General features: G+C 40.8%; 1 protein-coding gene and 1 non-coding gene across 2 annotated transcripts in view; one reads left to right on the top strand and one right to left on the bottom strand.

The window, feature by feature from the left end:
• Positions 1 to 22,009, bottom strand: part of LOC125132062 (cytochrome P450 2J2-like) — a 29,303-nt gene extending 7,294 nt beyond the window's left edge. Inside the window, exons 1-7 of the mRNA XM_047788865.1 lie at positions 21,724 to 22,009; positions 13,102 to 13,264; positions 10,181 to 10,330; positions 9,341 to 9,501; positions 6,376 to 6,552; positions 4,439 to 4,580; positions 1,211 to 1,398 (exon numbers count right to left, since the gene is read on the bottom strand). Of these exons, the coding sequence (XP_047644821.1) occupies positions 1,211 to 1,398; positions 4,439 to 4,580; positions 6,376 to 6,552; positions 9,341 to 9,501; positions 10,181 to 10,330; positions 13,102 to 13,264; positions 21,724 to 21,930 (1,188 nt within the window). The 5' untranslated portion in view covers positions 21,931 to 22,009. The remainder of the gene's footprint in view (positions 1 to 1,210; positions 1,399 to 4,438; positions 4,581 to 6,375; positions 6,553 to 9,340; positions 9,502 to 10,180; positions 10,331 to 13,101; positions 13,265 to 21,723) is intronic.
• Positions 2,549 to 2,653, top strand: LOC125134740 (U6 spliceosomal RNA). Its single transcript, XR_007136750.1, has one exon. It is a non-coding gene; the product is annotated as a U6 spliceosomal RNA (small nuclear RNA).
• Positions 22,010 to 23,690: the final 1,681 nt, after the last annotated feature.

Genomic DNA, 23,690 nt, shown 5'->3' with positions numbered 1-23,690 from the left:
TAGCTAGAAAATACTGAATGCAACAGTTTCAGGAACAGGTGCTTTTCCTGGCACTGAAGAGATGGTGACCAAAGGGTGTCCAATGGGTATGTACTTCTGGTTCTGCCTCTTGAGATTGTCCCCACTACCACACACAAAGAAGGACTTTGACAAATTAGGGTGCATCCCCAGAGGCCCACCAAGGTGGTGAGAAAGCACAGGAAGAGTAAACATGCAGTGTGCAGAGAGGACACTAGGGGGCACAGGAGAGCTGCCTACCTGTACCCTGGGCAGAGTAAGAGCAGGGTTTTCTTTACAGGGGTGGGGAATTTAACAGGGACCCAGGGAAAACTATTGTTATAAAGTCAAAAGCGAAGCAACTCCTGTGGAGAGAACACAGTGCAGTACAAAAAATATGAACCTGGGAATCAGAGTAGCTCTGCTTCTGGAACCCAACTCTTGCCACTATATAGCTGAGAGATCCTATGTAAGATTAACCACTCTCTGAGCCTTGGCTTCCACATTTATAAAATGAGAGTAGTAGGATATTCTGAGGGCTGATTGAGACATTTTGAAAGAGCCTGTATGGTCTATGGTGCATAATTACTGCTGAATCAGCACTGGTCCCACTCTCTACTGTTCTGATACTTAGTACTGCTCAGGCTTGGCTTGGTTTCCCTTGTGAGGTGATAGTCCCATCACGGGCTGTAAGTCAGAGCTGGAAGGACACCTGTGGAGATATTATGTTAGAATCTCCAGCATTGATGTGATATTGGGTCAGGTGGTCTCAAATTCCCCTTCATATTTCAATATTCTATTTCCCCAGGATTGGGAAGCAGAATTTTCCAAACTAATTCTAGCACATTCCTAGTCCTGTGAGAATATCTACTAAGATAAAAAGTTGAACTTCATGGCAAAGTCTGACTGAGAATTACTGTTTGCTGTATCCCCACAAAGAGTCATAACACATATCAGGTAGTAAAACCCTGAGCAATCTCATAACAAAGAAAAGCCAGGCTTTGACTTAGGAATCCCTCTTCCTCTCTATAATACTTATTAATACCTAGTTAAACTAGCTTCCAAAGATCACACATGGAAAAAAAAATAGTATTCTATCCAATATATCTCTTCCCCCTGTGTGATTCCCAAGAACAAGAATACATGTCACTTTTCCAGTTAAGATTCCTATCATTTTAAAAGTATAATTTGGAGATCTGAAGCTGCAGACTACCTTGGGCAGGTGGTATCCAGCCAGGGTGGTATCCTCTGCCACCTCCCTGGGCACGTTCAGGGGGATGATGTTGCCCATTCTCTGCACCTCGTGGATGACAGCGTTGGTGTAGGGCATGGACTCTCGAGCTGCTATGCTCGGCTGCTGTAATTGGCCAAGCACCCTGTCAATCTCAGCTTGGACTTTCTCTGGAAAAGGAAAGGTGGTTCCATTATTCTGATATTCATTAACTTTCTTTGACCCTGGTTAAGTTAAGGAATGGAAAAATCAGGATCAAAATGGATAAAGTTATAGTAGGCTCTATAGAGGGAAGCAGTTGAGTGGAAACTGGACCCTGGTGTAAGACAAGTCTGGTTAGCAAACTCTTGTTTGTTGTAGTAAACTCTACAACATTCCTGTTGCAAGTTACCGAAATTTTTGAGCTCAGTTTCCTCTTATTAGTGAGGATAAACTTATCTTCATCTTAAGGCTGTTTTGAGCTGTACATGAACTGATTTAGTGGACCATCCAACCCATGGAAAACAATGCTTATGTAGCCTCAATATCTGTTTTCCTCTTTTTCTATAACAATAGAGATTTTAGTCCAAACCTGGTTGCTTAGCTAAAGACGACATTACCTGAATTCCCTTGTGACTAAATTCTTGCCAATAGAATGTACACAGAAGGATGTTTAACACTTGGAACCTGCTCTTGAAAGAAGGATGTGTGCTTCCTTCTCCTTTTTCCCTTCCACCTGGTGGGAAGGCAGCCTCAGTGGTCAGCCATCTCTGAGAGTGCCTACAAGGGCGTCATTCTAGATACACAGAGTAATGCACTGGAAGGAGCTGAGACCCCCAAAAGTTCTGCAGAGTCCAGTTTATTTATTTTCAATTCAAAGAAAAATAATTTTAAAACTTCTAAAATTGCAGTAAAATACCCATAACATATAATTTATCATCTTCACCATTTATGTGTACAGTTTAATAATTTTAAGTATATTCTCATAGTTGTGCAACCAATCTCAGAATTTTTTTCCTTTTTAAAAATTTATTTATTTTTTATTTTTTTAGGGCCACACCCATGGCATATGGAAGTTCCCAGGCTAGGGGTCTAATTGGAGCTACAGCTGCTGGCCTATGCCACAGCCACAGTGACAGGGGATCTGAGTTGCTTCTGAGACCCACACCACAGCTCACAGCAGCACCAGGTCCTAAACCCACCCATCCTACCCGCATCCTCATGGGTACTCGTCAGGTTCGTTACCACTGAGCCACAACAGGAACTCCTCTGAATTTTTTATCCTGCAAAATTTAACTCTACATCTAAGCTGCCTTAACTCCCCGTGTCCCCATAACCCCAGGGTCTGACAATCACCATTCCACTAAAATTGGAATGATACAGAGGAGATTAGCATGGCCCCTGTGCAAGGATGACATGCAGGTCTGGAAAGTGGTCCATGTGTTTTTTCTATACGGAATGGAGGATCAAAGTGGACCCGCTGTGTAGCACCGGGAGATCTACTCAGTGCTCTATGATAAATCTCTATGCGGATGGATGTGTGTATATCTGTGCCTAAATCACTGTGCTGTACGATAGAAATTTACACAACGTTGTAAATCAACTATACTTCAATAAAATTTTTTTAAAAGTCCAATTATTTTAACTTATATTTCCCTTTGCTTTTCTTCTAAAATTGTTTCCCTGTGTAATATATTCATATGGCTGAAGGATTTTAGATAATTTGCTTTATTCTTTTCTGCCAAAAAATATGTGTTTGGAAATTAAACATTTTAAATTTCTTGGGAAAAAAAAACCCATCCCTTTACTTTCGTTTTCTATGAATTCGACTTTTTGGTTATGTCATATAAATAGAGTCATACAGTATATATCCTTTTTGTATAGGAGTATTTAGGTTAGCATAATGTCCTCAAGGTTCATCCATGTTGTAGCATGCATCAGAATTTTTTCCTTTTGAAGGATGAATAACATTTGATTGCATTCCACATTTTATTTATCCATTGATAGACAATGGGTTGCTTCCACTTTTTTATGCTATTTTAGCCACTGTTATTTTGGAGCCTCTAATAGAGAAGTCAAAATTATATCCTAAATAAGCGGTTTTTAAATGTACCATCATCTCTGTGTTCATCCTTACATCTTCTCTTTGTGACTTTCTTCCTCCCTCTTACAAAGACTTGTGATTACATCGGACCCACTGGAATAATCCAGAATAATTTTCCAATATGAAGATGCTTAACTTAATCATATCACAACGTCCCTTCGACCACATAAGTTAGCATCCCTGGGTTCCAGAGATCAGGACGTGAACATCTTTGTGGGTCATTTTTCAGCCTACCCCAGGGAATAAAAACAGTGGGGATGTTTCACAGAGTGGAGGAATAACCTTAACTCAGAACTGATGGGAGGACTAGAAAGCAAGATACAGGTTTAGGGTATTTGGCTTGAGACCTTGAGAAAGCCCCAATACAGCCTTGCCTAGCCTATTCTCTGCCCTCTGCACACACCTGAAGGAGCTTTACACAAAAGGAAAAAGGAACATAGTTTTGTTGTTGGTTGGACATGTGCCCAGTACTTACCCCTTCCCTCAGTTCCCCAGTGCAGAAGATGAATAAATTTGAGTTGGATGCAAGAGTTTAGCCTTAAGTGGGAGGGACTTTGCCTTCCTTCCTCAACCTCGTACCATCCACTTTCCAGTATGACAGGAAAGAAGTAGGAAGAAACCAAACTGGATGTTTAGCCTTTACCATTGTAACCCCTCTGGTTAATAAGACATCACTGCATCAGAGTCGTCGTCTATGACCAATTGGATTATTCATTCCTTCTCCTCAAGTTGGCAAAATGGTAGATTTCTTTCCATCTGCTGTCTAATTTCACTTTGTTAAATTAGGGAAATACATTTTATATTATCCTTCTAGGGAAGAGATGTGTTGGCCGAGAGGCACAGACAAGGACAACACAAAGTAAACGATGTGATTTAGTGAGGCCACCATGCAGAGTGGGCACAGTTGAAGCTGAACAGGCAAAAAGAGGCATATCAGAGGACACGATATACCAGACGATGGCATTTGAACACTGAAGAAGGTACTTGATTACAAGGAGACCTGGCCCCATGACTGTCCCACCTGTCTCCCCATCCTAGCAGGCAAACCTCCGGCCTCACCTCTGGGGTACTGTGTTCAAAGGGGCCTCATAACGACCTGGCCCAGGCCCACCCATTGATGTGCTCACCTTGGATTTCAGGGTACAGGGCCATGTACAGCAGACCCCAGCGCAGTGTTGTTGACGTGGTCTCAGTTCCAGCAACAAAGAGGTCCAGGGTGGTGAAGATGAGGTTTTCTTCTTGGAAACTTGAAGTAGCATCACCCTTATGCTAGAAAGTACAACAATTATTGGTTTATTCAGGTGGATCTTGGTTGTCAAAACACATGGGGGGTCATCCTAGAGAGAACGTGGAAGGAGAGACCCCAGGAGAAATGGCTTTCCCTTTGTCCATTGCAGGAGGCAGAGGCTCATTACTGCCACATCCTTATCATCCTCCTGGCCCAAGGGCTGGAAGCCTCTGTTACCTTTTGAAGATGAGAATCAAACAACTGATTTTTTTTTTTTTTTACAACCACAGTCCAGGAGAGTATAGTAGAACACTGGAAAACAGCCTTGGGTTCCAATATTACCCACATTCTTCACTATCTGTAGGACTTGGGCAAATTACTAAACTGCTCTGTGTTTCAGTTTCCTGTTTCATAAAATACAAATAACAACATACACTCCTCAGATGGCACTGTGAATTACCTGAGGTGGAAAAGGCAGGCCGTAAATCCTCAAGGAACGTTTCTTCTGATACCAGAAAGAATGGACTAAATTTCTCTAAAGTACAACAATTCACACATCTCCCTGTTAATCTTTTCCTTTCTAGGTTACACTTTTCTGATCCCAACAGCCATTCTCGCATCCATAGACCCTTCCTCCTTCAGAAGTTTTGATACATTGACATTCCTCTGTGTGTGGTCCCTCCCTCACCTGCACACCTTACAATAAGTGATGTTTCCCCCTCAAAGGATAAGTCAACGCTTCTATTAATGTTATGCCAATAAAGTGAAATTAGACAGCAGATGGAAAGAAATCTACCATTTTGCCAACTTGAGGAGAAGGAATGAATAATCCAATTGGTCATAGACGACGACTCTGATGCAGTGATGTCTTATTAACCAGAGGGGTTACAATGGGAAAGGCTAAACATCCAGTTTGGTTTCTTCCTACTTCTTTCCTGTCATACTGGAAAGTGGATGGTACGAGGTTGAGGAAGGAAGGCAAAGTCCCTCCCACTTAAGGCTAAACTCTTGCATCCAACTCAAATTTATTCATCTTCTGCACTGGGGAGCTGAGGGAAGGGGTAAGTACTGGGCACATGTCCAACCAACAACAAAACTATGTTCCTTTTTCCTTTTGTGTAAAGCTCCTTCAGGTGTGTGCAGAGGGCAGAGAATAGGCTAGGCAAGGCTGTATTGGGGCTTTCTCAAGGTCTCAAGCCAAATACCCTAAACCTGTATCTTGCTTTCTAGTCCTCTCATCAGTTCTGAGTTAAGGTTATTCCTCCACTCTGTGAAACATCCCCACTGTTTTTATTCCCTGGGGTAGGCTGAAAAATGACCCACAAAGATGTTCACGTCCTGATCTCTGGAACCCAGGGATGCTAACTTATGTGGTTGAAGGGATGTTGTGATATGATTAAGTTAAGCATCTTCATATTGGAAAATTATTCTGGATTATTCCAGTGGGTCCAATGTAATCACAAGTCTTTGTAAGAGGGAGGAAGAAAGTCACAAAGAGAAGAGGTAAGGATGAACACAGAGATGATGGTACATTTATGGCTTTGAAGATGGAGGAAGGGACCATCAGTCAAGCAGTGCGGGCAGCCTCTAGAAGTTGAAATGTCAATCAATGGGTTCTACCCTAGAGCCTCCAGGAGAAGCAGCCTTGCCAACACCTTAGCTCCAACCCAGCGTACCTCCTTTCAGACTTCTGACCTCCAGAATTTTAAGAGAATGAATACGTGTTGTTTTAAGTTCTCAAGTTTGTGGTAATTCGTTATAGCAGCAATAATAAACTAGAATCCCCTCATTTGTTCTTTAAGGTCTAAACTCAGGAAACAATTCTGGCTTCCTCACCTTTTCTATTTCCTGGAGGTAAGCGTCAATGAAGTCTCTTGATTCAGCAGGATTCCAGTCTCTCCTGTGGTTTTCAATCACATGGGCAACAAACATTTTCAGTTTATCCCAATTACTGAAGAGGGTTTGGTGGGGTCCAGGAAGGAATTTCATTATCCATGGAATGATATTGTAAATCTGATTGAAAAAGGAAATAGTCACAGAAACAAGGTGGTTCCAGTTTTCCATTTTGAGACAAGGAAAACATCTTCTCTTTCCATCTCTTTTCTTTAACCTTTGGAGTCACTCTTCACTCTTGTTCTCTCTCTCTCAACACATTTCTCAACCCCCTGGAAAAGCATTTCCATACTCTGTCCAAAATGCAACCAGTTTCAGACCTCTTCTCACCACTGCATCTGCTTCGTCATCCCTTGTACCATCCACAGACATTTCTTTCCTAGATGCTGTAAAGCCTCCCACAGTTTTCCTGGTTCTATACCTGACCCCCTTCCCAGACTATTGTCCATGGAGCTGCCAGGGGGATCCGTTAACAATTTAGATCAGCTCATTTCCCTTTCTGGCTCTCAATCCTCCAGGGAATTTCCATGGCATTTAGACAAATTCCACATCATTCCTGTCCTGGAGCTCTACGGGAGCTGGTCCCTCCCACTCCTGTCACCTCCTCTGCCATCCCTCTCGGCCATCTCACCCTGTCTCACTCTTTCCAGTCCATCCCCATGGGCCTCTGTGGTCACATCAAGGATGTTCTTGGTTAGGCGTGTGCATTCGCTGTTCCTTGCATGGAAATGCTCTTCCTCTGGAATCTGTGTGACTCCAGCCCCTTCTTTCACTGAGGTGCTACTCAAATGTCATCTGCTTGGACTTGTCTTACTCGCAGATCCTTATAATCAGCAGCACCTCTGACAGTCTCTTTCCATTCTCTAATTTCACTTTAAGGCAATTGCCACTAATATGTATGTTTGTATATATATTTGTGTGCGTGTAAAACATATCTATCTATGTACTGTCAATGTTTCTATATATGTTAAACATATATACGAATTTTTCTGCCCACTCAGATGTACTGTACTTGTGGGTAAGACATTTTACAGTGAAATAAAGAGGTTTTTGAATATATTTCTCTACTAATATCTGGTAGTAAACAAATAGTATAACACAATGGAAAATGACGAAACTTAAAATGAAACAGATGTTGATAATTAGCTGTGCTCCTTTCTAGCTGTAAGAATTTGGTAGGAGGTCCTATTGCAGCTCAGCAGGTTAATAATACAACATAGTGCCTGTGAGGATATGGGTTTGATTCCCAGCCTCATTCAGTGGGTTAAGGATTTGGCGTTGCTTCAGGCTGTGGTGTGGGTTGTAGACGCAGCTTGGAACTGGTGTTGCTGTGGCTGTGGTGTAGACTTGCAGCTGCAACTCAGTTTCAAGCTCTACCCCAGGAACTTCCCATAGGCTGCAGGTGTGGCCCTAAAAAGTAAAAAACAAATTTGGCAGTAATAATAATAATAACAATAATAACAGTAGTGATAATGTAATTTGTTACTACTTAGTTTAACTTGCTGCCAGTAGGGCTTCAGTGTTGTGAGACATGCATGCATTCATGAGACATGCATAAAATCAATACAGAACTTAACACAGACCAGTAGACCACTATGTGGACATGCTTACACATTCCCACATTACATCAAGATGCAGCAGTTCGTCTTCAAAAGATGGCTGTAAAAATTACCTAGGATAAGTATGTGTGGTTGGATATCAAAGGGCCTGGATTATTTTGGGACTCTAAGAAATGCTTCTTACTCCTCCCCCACTGCTCTATCTTATGCCCAGGAATGTTTTTTTTTCCCCTGGGAACTGAATTGTCAGCTGGGTACCCACTGAACTCTCATGACTTCCTAGGTTCTGTCTTAAAAGGAGGGATTAAATCAGAATTACTGAATGGGTGACTACCAAGATAAGAAGTGAGAATAAGGAAGGTTAATTAAAAATAACACTGACAGTTATCATAATAGCTCACAGGCATTATGCCTCTTTAAAGTGCCTAGAATCATGCAATCTGCTTTATCAGTTGTGGTGTGATGTGTCCATAAACTTCCAAGCAAAGAAGCTTATCACAAATAAATATGAGTAAATTCTCTTTTAGATACCAGAGAAGTGACCTCAAGACTGGAGGCTGAATTTCCCCTAGATGTGTCTTACAAGTCCAGAAATGTGGCTGAGAGACCAAGAAGGTAAGCAGAGTGATTGACAGAGTCACAGGCCTAGCAGAACAAACGTGCAGGGCAGGGCCCACCAAAGGGGTGAGGTTTGACCCCACAAAATCTATAACCTATGAAATAAGAAGATGGATAATATCAAGTGAGGATGGGCGTGTAAGTCTTGCAATCACTTGGGAAAACTTTAAGTATTTTCATGCCCACATGTATATGCAAGAAAATTGAGAGGAAGTGTCACCATGAACATTCAACAAGAATGCTCACAGCAGCTTTGTTCAGACATCCCTACACTGGAAATCACTCAAGTTTCCATCAAAAGAAAATTGAATTTCAAGCAGTGTCATATTCATACAGTGGAGAAATAAACAGAATTTTTAAAAAGATCAACTAATCTATGAATCTCAAATCAGTGAGCCCAGAGAGAGGCAGGCACAGAAGATGACTTCTGAGGGAGGATGGAGGTGGTGGGCTAGGAGGCACATGGAGAGAGGATCTCAAAGGCCACAGTGATGTTGTGCTTTTTAAAGAAAACAACATAGGTTTCTAGGTATAGGACATGCAAAGTTTTTTGCTTCATGCGAATGTTAATAAAGTTTAAATTCAGCAGCAGAATGACCTCAAATGTGGTTGTGCTAAAGTCAAATTTAAAAGGTTATATGTTAGGTTTTTTTTTTTAAAAGGACAAACCTGCCTATGTCAGTCATCAGCTCATTATCTTGATCAAAGATAGGAAGTGAGAACTGCCTCACCTGGCACCACATTGATGCCTGCAGACACATGCCCTCATCCAGCAGCTTCAGCAGCTCCTGGAACTGATCATCCTGGTAGTCAAAGCGTTCTCCAAATGTGATGGAGCAAATGATGTTGGAAACGGCATTGTTGATTTTGAAATGAGGGTTGAAAGGTTGTCCTGGAGGCAGAAGAAGCGATGGGTCCTTCAGAAGGTTTCTTTCTATTTCCACTTTCTATTTCTTTCTAATCCACTCTACATGACATATGACATACCAATTACAGAAACACCTCTGTGGCCCTAGCATCCTACAGAAGGTCTGACACACAAGTTCTCAGTCAATGCCTGGGAAGTCAAAATGATGACCAGCATTTAAAATAAAAAAAAATAATGAAAAAGGAGTTCCTGTCATGGCTCAGTGGTTAAGAATCCTGACTAGCATCCATGAGGATGTGGGTTCAATCCCTGGCCTCGCTCAGTGGGTTTAAAAATCCGGCATTACTATGAGCTGCGGTGTAGGTCGCAGATGCAGCTTGGATCCCACGTTGCTGTGGCTCTGGTGTAGGCCAGTGGCTACAGCTCTGATTAGACCCCTAGCCTGGGAACCTCCATATACCATGGGTGCAGCCCAAAAAAGACAAAAATAAAATAAAATAAAATCAGCAAAGTGTTCAACATGCATCTTCTTCTGCTTAATTCTCAAGCTCCGTGAGGGCAGGTCATGGTTAGCTGTGCACTCTTATCCTCTCTGCGCCTTACACAGTGCTGGGTGACAGACAGGCAAGTAGGCACTTATTGAGCATCTGGTTAGTGAATGAAGGAGCTCCAGTCCACAGCACTTGTTCTGTGGCACACTCACCATTCTCCTCTCCTATTGCCTGGATGAGGTATTGAGCCTCTTCCTGAATGCGTTCCTCTAAGCTCTTCTTTCCTAAACCAAAGTTCCTCAGTGTTGTCAGGGTGAACCTTCTTTGCTCTTTCCATACCTGGCCATTGGACATGACCACTCCTGGGAAAAGAGAGCCAAAGTTATGAAAAGAAAGTCAATAATGCCACAGCAATATGCATCTGATGGAAGGAAGAGGGACATTAAGGTACTTGCAAACTATTCAGAGAAATAACTGCAAAGCAATGGATATAATGGCTAGCACTTACCAATTGCTTGCAATGCTGGCACTTCAATATTTTTATGTATTATGTAATTTAATACTCAAAGAAACTCTCTGTGGTAGATAGAATCATTACTGCCAACACCCCTTAAATTTTGTTGATGAGAAAAATGAGGAACAAAGGATGAAAGTAAGGTCTCCAAAGTCACAAACTTAGTAAGCAGCTGAACTGGCATTCAAATTCAGGCCTGTCTGACTCCAAAATCCATGTTTTGATGACTTGCCATCAAAGTCTATTTAAGTATTTGTTATATTACATACTAAGAATACACTTATGGGTTAGACAAAGTCCATACTCCTAAAGAAGCAAGGCTTAAACCCAACCTGGTCTTAAAAGATAAGTAAATAAATGAATCACTCGAACAAATGAGGAGGTGTGACCAGACTATAAAGAAAGTACAAGACAGGCAAAGGTGGAAAAAAAAAAAAACTCATCTTAGTGTGTTCAATAGACCATCATTTATTTCATAACACAGGTGATGTCACACTCCTTTCCGGTCTCCACTTTCAGAACACTCTTCAACCCCTTCTAATATCTGGCCTTGGCCTCCACCTTAATGAAATGGTCTTTTCTGCTGTCCAATCCTGGATCCTTTTCCACCTTATCTTGATATGTTGGCAGCATGAGACACTTCTTTCTTGAAATACTCTTTTCCATGGTGCTCAGGGCACCACACTCTGCAGATTTTCCTCCTGATTCTCCGACCACAGAACTTATCAAATCTCTTATAATCCATCTACTTCCATCAAATTCTGAAATGAAGGGATTCTTCAAGAGTAGTTACGAAGACTCTCCCCCTCTTACTCTAGCTTTCATTTCTAGGAAATCATTTCAACTCCTAAAATTGTAAATGACATCTACTGAGAGTGAACATCTATTTCTTCCCCTCTTCTATAGACATATGTACAAGCTCCTGCTTGACTCTGTGGATTTAAAGGCATTTCAAACTCAGTATATCCATGACTAAATTCATTATTTGTTTCATACAGCTTCCCCACCCCAGCCAGCCATCACCTTGTCCTTCTCTCCTATTCCTTCTGTCCTTTACCCACTGGGTGTCCACCTTAAATCCATGTATCTTTATGGCCACTATCCTGGTCTAAATCACAGTGCTGTCACTTCTGGCCACCTCCATAGTCCAAGACACCACCTTCTCTAACCTAAAGTGCTTCCATGGTCTCTTGTTCTCTTTATTCCATTTTTGATATTGCAGCCTAGATAAGACTTTGAAATGTATGATGTAAGTATGATGATTCCTTTCTCTATTTAAACCATTCAAGAGCTTCCAATGTTGTTAGGGTAAAAAGCAATATCCTTAACAAGAACTTGCATGAACTATCCCTGGCCAAACTCTGCCATTATCTCCATTGAGTTATCTCCATTTAATCCTTATGTTTGCCACACTAGTCACAGCCACCTTTCAATTCTTTTTTTTTTTAGGGCTACACTCACGGCCTGTGGAGGTTCCCAGGCTAGGGGTCCAATCAGAGCTGTAGCTGCTGGCCTATACCACAACCACAGCAATGCCAGATCCAAGTTGCATCTGCGACTTACACCACAGCTCATGGCGATACTGGATCCTTAACCTGCTGAGTGAGGCCAGAGATCAAACCTGCAACCTCATGGTTCCTAGTCAGATTTGTTCCCACTGAGCCACAATGGGAACTCTTTCACCTTTCAATTCTTTAGTTCACTGCCCTTCTTTCCATCTCAGAGACTCTTTATATTCTATTCCCTCTGCCAGATTGCTTCCTCACTTTATTAAATTGTCACCTACTACTTAGGCTTTTCCGGAGTCTCAGGAGTGATTAGATGCCCCTAATAAGGGCACCCTGCTCTTTTCTTCTTAACACTAAGGCATAGAATTATTATCATGATTGATGCTGTCTTTCAGAACAGAAGTTACACAAAGACAAGGATATTGTTTGCTCTCTTTACTATGTTATCACTCATGCTCAGCACCAGGCTTCACATGGCAGATAATAATCAGAGTAAATGGACATAGAACTAATGGAGAAAATATTTCAAAGCAGAATTGAGAAGCACCTTAAAAAAACAGTGCTTTGGTAGAAGAATGGAATTGAATTTTCATTTCTATTTTCAAATATGTAAGTATATTTAATGATGATTTTAAGTATTTATGCCAAACAGGTGTAACAAAGCCTGGACGCTTGAGACACCTAGTGGAGCAGAGCCTTAATAGCAAAGATATTAAGAAGGGGTTATATAATCAGGAGGAGGAAGGAGATGAACATCCATTTTCCTAGGGGAAGAGATTTGAAAGGGAAGCAAAGAGACAGAAGAATGCATGGCCTCATCCTCTGCTTAAAAAACACACCCCATCATTGAGTGATGTGGATATTACTTATCAAATATCCAGAGTGAGATCAGGCAGGTGACAAATCCCTGACATTAGTGCTGACCCTGCCAGGTCCCTGAGGGGGTGCCTTCAAGGGGGAAATGCTGGGCACTCAGTTCCCTTTAGGGGCAGGGGTTTAATGATGGCCCTGGTCCCAGGGAGTACTGGACAATTGCAGTCACACCGGCAGCTTTCACAGACCACAGGTTATCACACACACACACACATCTTCTGTTAGTCCTGAGACTTACCTTTGTCCTTAAAGACACGTTGTTGGATAGGGAACTTGGGGCGGTTTGAAAAGTTTTTGTCCTGATGGACAAAGGCTTCTTTGATGAAAGGCAATCCAGTTATAACAACAGAAGACAATGCACCAAAATCCAGGCTAAAAACATTCCCATATTTCTTCACAAACTGAAAAACAGTAAAACAGTTACAGGTGAATATGCATGTATTTGTGTGTCCAGAATGGAGGGTGTGTAGCTGAGGGGGAGTTTGTACTGACAGAGTCTATATGTGTGTGTGTGTGTGTGTGTGTACATACTTTGGTCTGATGGGAATATTTCTACCTGTTTCCATATCTCCTCCTCTCAACTAGACTCGGGATGAATCCACTACAGGACACAGACACTTCTGATAAACAGTCATTCATACACACAGCTTGGACAGGAGTCAATGGGCAGCATTCAGTGTCTTCCCTGATCTGTTTATTCAAAAGAGGAATCTAAGCAGACCTTCCTCTTCCTCCAATCTGCAGGGCTGTGTCTTGCTGCCGGCTGTGGTGTCAAACAGAATTGCTCCTTTCCTCCAGTGTCTGTGCCCCCTCCTCCTCAACTGCCATGTACTTTGCTCCCCCATGTCCCCTCAAGTGTCACCCTATCAGCACAATTACCATTGATTTAGTCTCATGCCACTACCCTCCTCCCACATTAAAGACTAAGCGATCATCTCATGGTCCTTTTGGCCTAGAGTCTTCCATCAGTGTTGGCTCATCACTAGCATAGTATGTCCTGCCTTATATAGGCCAGAGCTATGGTTCCAACTCATGTCAGTCAGCCTCTACAGTACATGTCTTTGCTTCTAATAAATGGCACCAATGGCTCTGCATAAATCAACTTTTTTTAAAAAAAAATTTCATTGTGCCAAATGGCTGGATGAACTTCTAAGACTTCACCAAAGGATTTCTTGACTAATTTAAAATATACAATAACGATGTTTTTGGAAGGTCTGAACATCTCAGGTTAATTTAAACGACTCCTAACTGGCAGGGTATACAACTCAGCATCAGCTTGTCCTTGGAAGGAAGTGAGCACGCCATTAGCATTTACTGAAATGAACTTCTGCACAGTTCCATCTCTGCCAGCCCTCTGCCCATGTATATTTCTAGTCCAAGTGAAGTGGATAAACATTTTTATGATATGATCAATTGTGTGAACATGAGTAGGTCACACGACCTCCTGCAGCATTGGTACCAACAATGGTGATGCCTACCACTTCTTAAATGCTCTGTGCCAGTCACTGTCCCAACTGATTACATGGAGGTAAATGGATGACCCGCAATCATCTCAGAAGACTTTATGAGGCAGAGAATACTCTGAATGCAGGACAACAAACAAGACTTTTTTAAAAAGAGATAGTGTAAGGGAACAAAAGAGGTTTACATAAGGTGTTCGGGAGGTTTCAAGAGGCTTAAAATCAGAAATGAAAGTAGAAAAATACAGAAAAAAGATTAGCATAGGAGCAATAAAAGGTAAACAAAGGTAGGAGAGAGGAGACAATATGAAGGATAAAAATGATAGTTGTAGGGTTAAGCACTTGACGTAGAGCAAAATATGTTGAGAACAAAAATTAAAAATGGGCAGTTAGCAAGACATGAGATTGAACCAAGAAATATAAAGTTGAGGGAGACTGTAATCTAAGTTCTTAAACTCATAAACAATAGAACAGACACCAAATGAAGGAAAGGAGAAAAGGCAGAAGGACCATTTCTTACCCCACTAGCAATTGGTTAGAGGAGGGTCTGTTCCTCCGAATACTCACCAGCACTGAGCAATGTGTGTGTGTGTGTGTGTGTGCGCGCGTGTGCGCGCAGAGCTGGGTCAGGCACAAGGAGGAATAAGATTCTCACTCTCTCACTCACTAAATTGTATATTAAAATATTGTCTCTATGTGTTTGTAATATTTTATAGTTAAAAAGTATTTCTATCCACTAAAGCACATAAAAGACACCTAAGAACTTATGGAATGAAGGTTCATAACAGAGGTTCTCACCCTTTTTTGAGTCATCAAATCATTTAAAAATCTTGTCTCTGTCATGAATCTGGTCTCCAGGAAAACCCTCTGCCATGGATACAATTATGCTAACATGCAGTTTCAGGGATTCACCAGGGCCCTGGAGCCCATGAACTCCTGTTAAGAATCCTGGTCTCACAAGTAGGTAGGTTTGAGGTTATACTAGGTTTCTGAGAAGAGTCTGTGGAAACCAAGTTCTAATTCAATCTAATAGGTTTTTATGAAATGCTGAGACTTCCCAGGCACCTTCTGACATTGTTAAGTTATATGTGGGGGCCATACACAGATCAATATGCATGGTCTTTTCCTAAAGTGTCAAAAGTCTCTTAGGAGAGGTTGACTACAGAAAAAAACTAACACAGCAAGGATGATATATGCTATAATTTTGGAGCAAGGGGTATGAAGCTATTTAAAGAAGAGATTTATTTCCACACTAGATATGGGAGAGAACTTCTACTATGAGGGGATGGTATTCAAGCTAATCCTAAATGAAGGTCAAGGTGTCAGCAAAGGACATGTATTATGAACGCAAAGACTGTAGGCTGTGTGAAGAGCATGTATGAATGCAAAGACAGGAAAATATGAGCTTTTAGGAACAAGTGGGCTCTCCTGTCTGACTGGACTGTAGGTTCATTAAAGAGCACTAACCCTGGGGTAGGTCAAGGTCAGGTGCTGGGTGGTACAGATCCTTAAGTTTAATATGCTTGAAATATATGGTGCAAACAGATAGGTAATCGGTTCTTATTACCATTCTGTACACTAAATGATTTGATGGGTGAAACATAGGAAGCATATAACGGTATCAGAGGCTAGGACAGGCTCCTGGAAAGAAATACCTCTCATTTGAATAGAGAGCTGGGCTGGCAAGGTAATGTGAGCTAGATCAAGGATGCACTGATGTCAAGTGCAGTATTTTGGATCTTCTTTTGCTTGCAATTATAAATCTGAATAGAAGAGGTAAGGTATATGAGTGCTTAAGAACTTAGACTTTGTAGCCATACAAATCTATTTGAATCTAGCTCCTGCTTGTTACTTACTATGTTATTTTTAGTCAAGGTATTTATTTACCTTCCCTGTATCTCAGCTTCCAAATCTACAAAGTGGGGGATAATACCAGTTCCCTTCATTGAGACTATGGTGCTAAGTATCCATAATACTAAAAGTAGTAATAAAAGTGTTTACTTTTATTGATATATTTGGGAGTGTATTTTAGAAAAAGGACTCTGGTAAGATATGGACAAATGAATGGGGGTGGGAAAGTGGCCAAGAGTGGACTGATCGAGCCCATGCAGCTGTCAGGTCAGACAAGTGATGCCTGGCGTACAACCAACGACTGGTTTCCCTTGAGTTTGTTACTCCAAACTTTTGAAGAAAGGGGGAGAATAGCACATATAGAAATAAGCATCAACTAATGTGCCAGGCACCCTGGCAGTAAACTCATATTCATGAACTTATTTGATTCTTATAGCAAACCTATAATGTCTTCCCTCCTTTCAGAAAAAGAGGGAGAGAGATTTAGCCCAGCTTGTGGGCATAAAGTAGGGCTCTTTCTAACTATCTCTGCATGTTTCATCCTGCAATGAAAGCATGAAGCTATTGCCTCTCTCTTCTTCTGGGCGACAGAGCTCCCTACAGACCAGCTGGCCACATGATTCCCAATTAGAAATCATATTTCACAGCTTTTCCAGGTATAGCTAAAAGGATGTGAGTAGTGGTGATTTGTACACCTCCTGGGTCAGTCTTTAAAGGAATGTTGTTTTTCACCACCTCCCACTTCCCCCTTTTCACACATGGCAGTGTCCCAGGACCAGAGCAACAACATAGGAGAAAGTGGAATTTGGGGGTAACTTTCTGGTACAACTTAGCCTTGTTATTCTGGACATCTTACCTATATCTTAACTGACTTGTAAAAGAGAAATAATTTTCAATCTTTTTTATATCACTATATGCTGGGGTTTTTGTGTTATAAGCAACACAATGCTTATCCTCACTAATCTATTTATCCACTTTATCCACCATTTCCCCATCTTAGTCCAACAAAATTTTGTGTTCATTATATAAATGCTCCTATAATAAGCCAAGGAGCTATGGTAGAGGAAGGTTAGAAAATGAGGGGAAACAAGAGAAAGGTTCCCACCATCCCATACAGACAGATCAGTTTCCTCATTGCCCTCTCACTGTGTTTTAGATCACAGCATTTAGTTGGTACCTAATGCCTCTAAATTGTTGGGATGTAAATTTCATTATAACTAAATCACATCATTTAACTCCCTTTGTTTTGCAGCCAAAAATATTTAAATGCAAACCTATATAAAATAAAATCTAGCAGCTCCCAGTGAAAAATCTTGAGGCCGGGGATAAGACCCTACCACATTTCATCCTGGGCCAATTTTATGCATTAGGCAAATGATTTAGCTTCTCTAGTCATTCCTCTCTTATTCCAGAGAAAAGTGAGTAAAAACATCCCATTTTACTCTTCCTACTAGTCATGATACTAAATGACACAGACAAAAAGAATTCCAATAAAATCCTGCTTTCTCTAGCCAAAGGACTAGAAAAAGAGAGGCCTACCAGGAAAAAAACCTTTCTTCAGTCCTTCTACCTTCCTGTTCTGGAGGCCAATCCATGAAAAAAACTGTGACTCTTCCCCACCTTAATGGGTGCCTACAGCACTGGAGAGCGTGCGTGGACACCTGTCTTCACCTGACCTCTGCAACTGCAAGGTGGTCTCCCTCCTCTGTTGACTCTGAGAGCTGAAGGGTGACATCACCCTTGAACACAAGAGACTCCTTGGGGATGTCAGTGGACAAAATTCTGATTTCTACCCCTCTTTAGAAATAAGAGGGTACCCCTTCCTCATGGAGCATATATAGGTAGAAAGGAGACTTCCATCTTCCCTGCAGTGAGGAAGAGGCTATGCTATTCGGAGTGGCCCCGGTCTTTTGTCCCGATCCTCATTCTCTCCAGCCTGCACTGATGGGAATGTGGGGTGGAGTCCTATGAGGATGGATAGCACATAAGTCAGGTAGACCAGAACAGAACTGCAGAAGATTTATAACCCGAATTGATATTCGAATCACAATGACAAAACTAAGCATTCTGAAAATAAGCATGTTGATTATTTCCTAAAATGGAAAATTTACACAGATTACAAAGTCATCCAAAAAATACACAAAATGTCCATAGTATAGTCCAAAAGTACTTACATTGCCAGGAACCAGAAAATCTCAACCCAAATGAGCTAAAACAAATACTGAGAGGATAGACATATTGGAATAATAGAATAAAGATTTTAAAGCATCTGTCACAAATAGGAAAGGTTTTAATGTTTCAAGAAACAAACACACTCAAAAATTTGAGAAGTAGAAAATCTTGAAGTAAAAGAAAGTATACATATGAAAAAAAGAGAAATTTTAGAACAGAAAAAAACAATAATGTAAAAAAATCCTCCATAAAACATCTCCATGGCAGAGTGGTTATGACGAAAGAATCAGTGAAATCGAAGACATGACTGGGAAGTATCCAAACAGAGCAACCCAGAGCAAGTAGGCTGAGTAAAGAACAAAAACTGAGCCTCAGGTTCCTATGTTAGAATAACAAAACACTTAGGCCATCAGTGCCCAAGAGTACCAGAAGGAAAAAAAAATGCAGACTTGAAAAAATATTTAAAGAGACAATGGCTGAAAAATTCTATTTGCTAACAGAAAAAGTTACATATCAAAGAAGTTGGGAGTGAATCCAGAAAATCCAAATAATTCAACACTAAGACTTCTCAGAATCAAACCACTGAAACCTAAAGACAAAAAAAATTTCTTTAAAGCATGCAGAAGAAAAGAACTCATTATTTATGGGGAACTACAATTCAAATTATAGCATATTTCTCATCAGAAACTAAGGAGGCCAGAAAGAAGTATTGCAACACTTTATAGTGTTCAATAAAAGAAACTGCTAACCTAGAATTCCATATCTAGTGACAATACACTTCAGAAATGAAGGTGATATAAACCCATTCTTTTATTTTATTTTTGTCTTTTTAGGCCGTACCCACGGCATATGGAGGTTCCCAGGCTAGGGGTCAAATCAGACCTATAGCCGCTGGACTATACCAGAGACACAGCAACATGGCATCCCAGCCACCTCTGTGACCTATACCACAGCTCACGGCAACGCTCTATCTTTAACCCACTGAGTGAGGCCAGGGATTGAACCTGAGTCCTCATGGATGCCAGTCAGGTTCATTAGCCATGATGGGAACTCCTAATACATTCCTAAATGAAGAAGAGCTAAGAGAATTTTTGACAGCAGACCAGATCTGAAAGAATGGCTGAAGAAAGTTCTTTAGTAATTGCAACTGAAAGGGTACATAAAGGAGTAAATATAGTAGACTATTCTTTTCCTTTGAATTTTAAAATCGTGTAAAGAAAAATTATAATACTGTCTGCAGTTCTCAATGTATGTAGAAATAAAACTCAAGAAACTTACAAAGTAAGGAAGGTAGGGACCTAAACAGTACTAAGTTTTAACAGTCACAGTGGTAAAACTACTGCTATAAGCTGTGTATATGTATTACTACTGCAGTAAGCTATGTATGCATAGCATGTAATCTATACAGCAAGCACTGAAAATGCAATCCAAAGAGATGTACTCAAAACAGCATAGATACACTGAAATGAAACTCTGAAACAATGTTCAAGTAACCCATAGAAAGACAGAAAATGAGAAACAAAGGGATATAAAAAAGTGAAAAATAGAAAATTTATAGTAAAATGGAAGACTTAAGTATTAACATATCAATAATTATAGTAAACATAAATGGTAAAAATTCACCAATGAAAAGAGAGAAATTGGCAGAATTAAAAAAAAAAAAGACCCAATTACATGCTATCTACAAGAAACTCATTTCAAACGTAACCATGTAAGTAAGTTAAAGGCAAAGAATAGAGAAGCATACAGTCTGTCAATATGAATCAAAAGACAGCTGGCATATAATATAATATATCAGATAAAGTATAATTCAGGTAAAGAACATCATCAGAGATAAAGACACACATCGTTAATAATTAGAGCCAATTTACCAAGATGACGTAATAATTTGAATGTGTATGTAGCAAATAAAAGAGCTGCCAAATACTTAAAGGGGCACTAACAGAACTGACTAGAGACATAAAAATGTTTATTATTAAACATACATAATGTTTATTATGTATCAAATAAAAGAGCTGCCAAATACTTAAAGGGGCACTAACAGAACGGACTAGACACATAAAAATGTTTATTATTGTTGGAGACTTCAATATGCCTCTTTCAGTAATTGTTTAGGATACAGAAGACCTAAACAAGACAATTATCTAATAAGATCTAACTGACATAGAGTATAGAACCCTCCACAAACAACATCCCCATCTTCTCAAGTATGTATGGGGCTGTACCTTGGTCATAAAACCAACCTTTAAATATTTTTTTAAAAATTGAAATTATACAAAGTACATCCTCTTACTACAATCAACTTAATCTGGAAATCATTATGGGAAAGTGAAGAGGAAAATCTCCCAATACTTGGAAATTAAAGAACACCTATTTTACACAAGGGTAGAGATTTCAGAGCCAGCTTTAAAATTCTATAGACTAATCTTGTCACTGAGTGGTATCAATTGGGTGTTTCTCCCAAAAGTGATTAAACCTTCTCCAACTTGAGTTTATATCATGGACTTTTTTTCAAAGTGTTCCAGGCATTTTTAGGGAAAGGGGAACTATGATTTGTTGAGCACGCACTATAAGCTATATTAACATTGAAGGTTCAGTGTTTTACTTAATCTTCACAACAACCTATCCCCGTGGAGTCTGTTAACAGGGTACCTGTGCTGAGAAGCAGGGAAGCAGCTGAAGGGTCCTGAGAAAGCGTTGGATGTTGGAAGGAATTTTACGGACCGCAGAGTGGCCACAGTGAGGAAGCCCTGATGGGAGATGATCATAAAGAAGTAAAAAGAGGCTACAAGAAGGGTTCCAAGTGGTTCCCTACCCAGTATGAACTTTGGGAAGAAGCAGGAAGCACTAAGAAAGTCGAAGCAGAGGAATGACATTGAAAAATGAGCACTTTAGTGAGAGTGGATTGCAGCGCAAGGAGGCCGAAGGTCAGGGGCTCAGTCCTTGCGGTGATGGGAGCAATTCAGCTGAAAAGTGGTTGTAATTTAGGTATAAATAACACCATTTAACACATGGGAAATGGAGCCTCCGAGAAGGAAAGTTAAAAACAATTCTTATTTCTGCCCAAGAACAGTATTAAAAAGACAAATTAATCATAAATAGAATATACCAATAACATGTAATAAGACACACAATTAAATGACTTAAAGAACATATCGCCTCTGGCACACTTAAGTAGTAAACAGTTAACAATATTTCACCCCTAAAAAGGGCAGATGGAATCATGCCAGTCGACAGTAAGGAGAGCCAGGGTCAAAGCCTGGTGTACCTGGATTTCTCCTCTAGTGTCAGAGCTTCCTCCCGCCCTCGGTACCCGGAACGGCCCTTGTCTTTAAGTCGGGGTCAGGACATGGCCAGGCACCTTCTCCCGTTCCTACCCGCTGAAGTGACAGGTGTCCCTTGTCTAAGTCCAGATGGAAGAGGTTGCCTATGAAGGGAAGCCGCGGGGGCCCAGGCGGGTAGTTCTTTGGGCGCCGCTTTTTGAGGAAATCAGCAAAGAGAAAGGCGACGGCGCCCAGCAGGAGAGTGCTGGGACGGAGCGCCGTCCAGAGAGCCTCAGACAGGTAGCCCAAGGCCAGCGGCATGGCTGCTAGCCTCCTGCTCTTCGGAGATCTGAGGCCAAGGTGGTCCAGTCCGGTCTGGGGCCTCGGCCTCCAGCTCCCAGCCCCGCCCACCTTTCCAGCACCTCTCCCCACCCCCAGCTCAAGCTGCCTCTGCTCCCCTCCCTCTTTGCGTCCCATGCCCCGCCCTGCCCTGTTCAGGCCTCCAGCTCTCAACTCCGTCTTTCCTCTTCCTGGTAGTTGCTTCCCCGCCTCTCCCTTGAACCCTTCTCGCACTTTTTGCCCTTTCAACCTCCCTGCCGTGTCTGAGTCCCTGCCACAACCCTGACAGCCTATCGCCTCCTGGCTCTTCCCCAAGCCCTGTCCCCAGCACCTCCCTGCAACCAACCCGTCTCCTCCTGGCCCTCTCTTTTCCCTCGCACCCCACCCAACTTGCCTTCTGCTCCCCTGGTGCCAGGGGCCAGATTTCCCGGAGAACAACATGCTTGGATCTTGGAAAAGACCTGCCAAGAAGTGTTTTTATTTGCTATTTAGAGAGACTTACGTTCTCTGAAACCACTGGGACTCTAAGATTTATGGTTACCTTGCATCTCAGCACCGCAGACACCTGAGCTTTGTGTTTTTCAGTCATCCTCTCACCTAAGGATTGAACCAGGCCTGGTGAACAACCAGGACAACAGCAGCACCTGACATTTCTTGGGCACTTACTATATGCCAGGCACCACTGTTTCCTCTTTATACAAATTGTTTCATATGATAAATTTATGCAAAGCCATTCTTGTTCCATCTAGCAGTTAAGGAAAGGTATAAATTTTCTCCAACAAAATGTGAAGGGATTTGTTGCTAGTAGACCTGACTTACAAGAAATGTTAAAGTTATTTAGAAAGAAGGAAAAAGATATAGATCAGAAATGCAGATATAAATAAGAAGGAACAGTAGAGAAAAAAAATTAAAGAAATATTTTATTTTCCCTAGTTGATCTGATAGATAACAATTCGTTAAAAAAATAGTGATTTGTATTCACTGATTATAGATAAGTGATATGAATGTTGAAAGGGGCAGACTGAGGGAATTAAGAAAGTTATAAGTTACTTGTACTGCAGTGAAGCAGTTTAGTGCTATTTTAAAGTGGATTTGAATCGTTTGGAAATGTATGTTTTGAACTTTAAGGCAACCATTTAAGTTATAAAAAGAATTAGAATTGATATGCTAAGAGAGAAAGTGAAAATGAAATTGTATAAATACCCAATTGAAACCAGAGGAGACAGAAAAAGAGTGAAAGACAAAAAAAGAAAAAAAAATCAAGAGGAATGAATAGAAAACAGTAACGAATATGGTAGATATTCTTTTGTATCAATATCCACTTTAAACATTAATGGTTTAAACAGACTAATAAAAAGACAGTCTGCCAGAGTGAATTAAAAAACCAAAACTCCTTGCAGATTGTCTGTGGCTAACATATAGAAACAAAACTGATTTTTGTATGTTGATTTTGTATCCTGCAACTTTACCGAATTCATTTATTTGCTCTAATGAGCTTTTTATGTATGTGCGGAATGTTTAGGGTTTTCTACATATAAGATAATGTCATCCACAAAAAGTTTTAGCTCAGCACCAAAAAGAACAAAATACTTAGCAGTAAATTCAACCAAGAAGGCAAAACTTTTACATTGATAACTGTAAAATATTGTTGAACAAAATTAAAGAATACACAAATAAATGTACAGTTATTCCACATTCATGAACTGAAAGTATTATTAAAGTGTCCATGTAAGTCAGTGCAA

This window comes from Phacochoerus africanus, chromosome 8 (genome assembly GCF_016906955.1).
Source record: "Phacochoerus africanus isolate WHEZ1 chromosome 8, ROS_Pafr_v1, whole genome shotgun sequence".
Lineage (NCBI taxonomy): Eukaryota > Metazoa > Chordata > Mammalia > Artiodactyla > Suidae > Phacochoerus > Phacochoerus africanus.
Note: the sequence above shows the minus strand (reverse complement) of the source record. Positions and strands in the feature narration are given on the sequence as shown.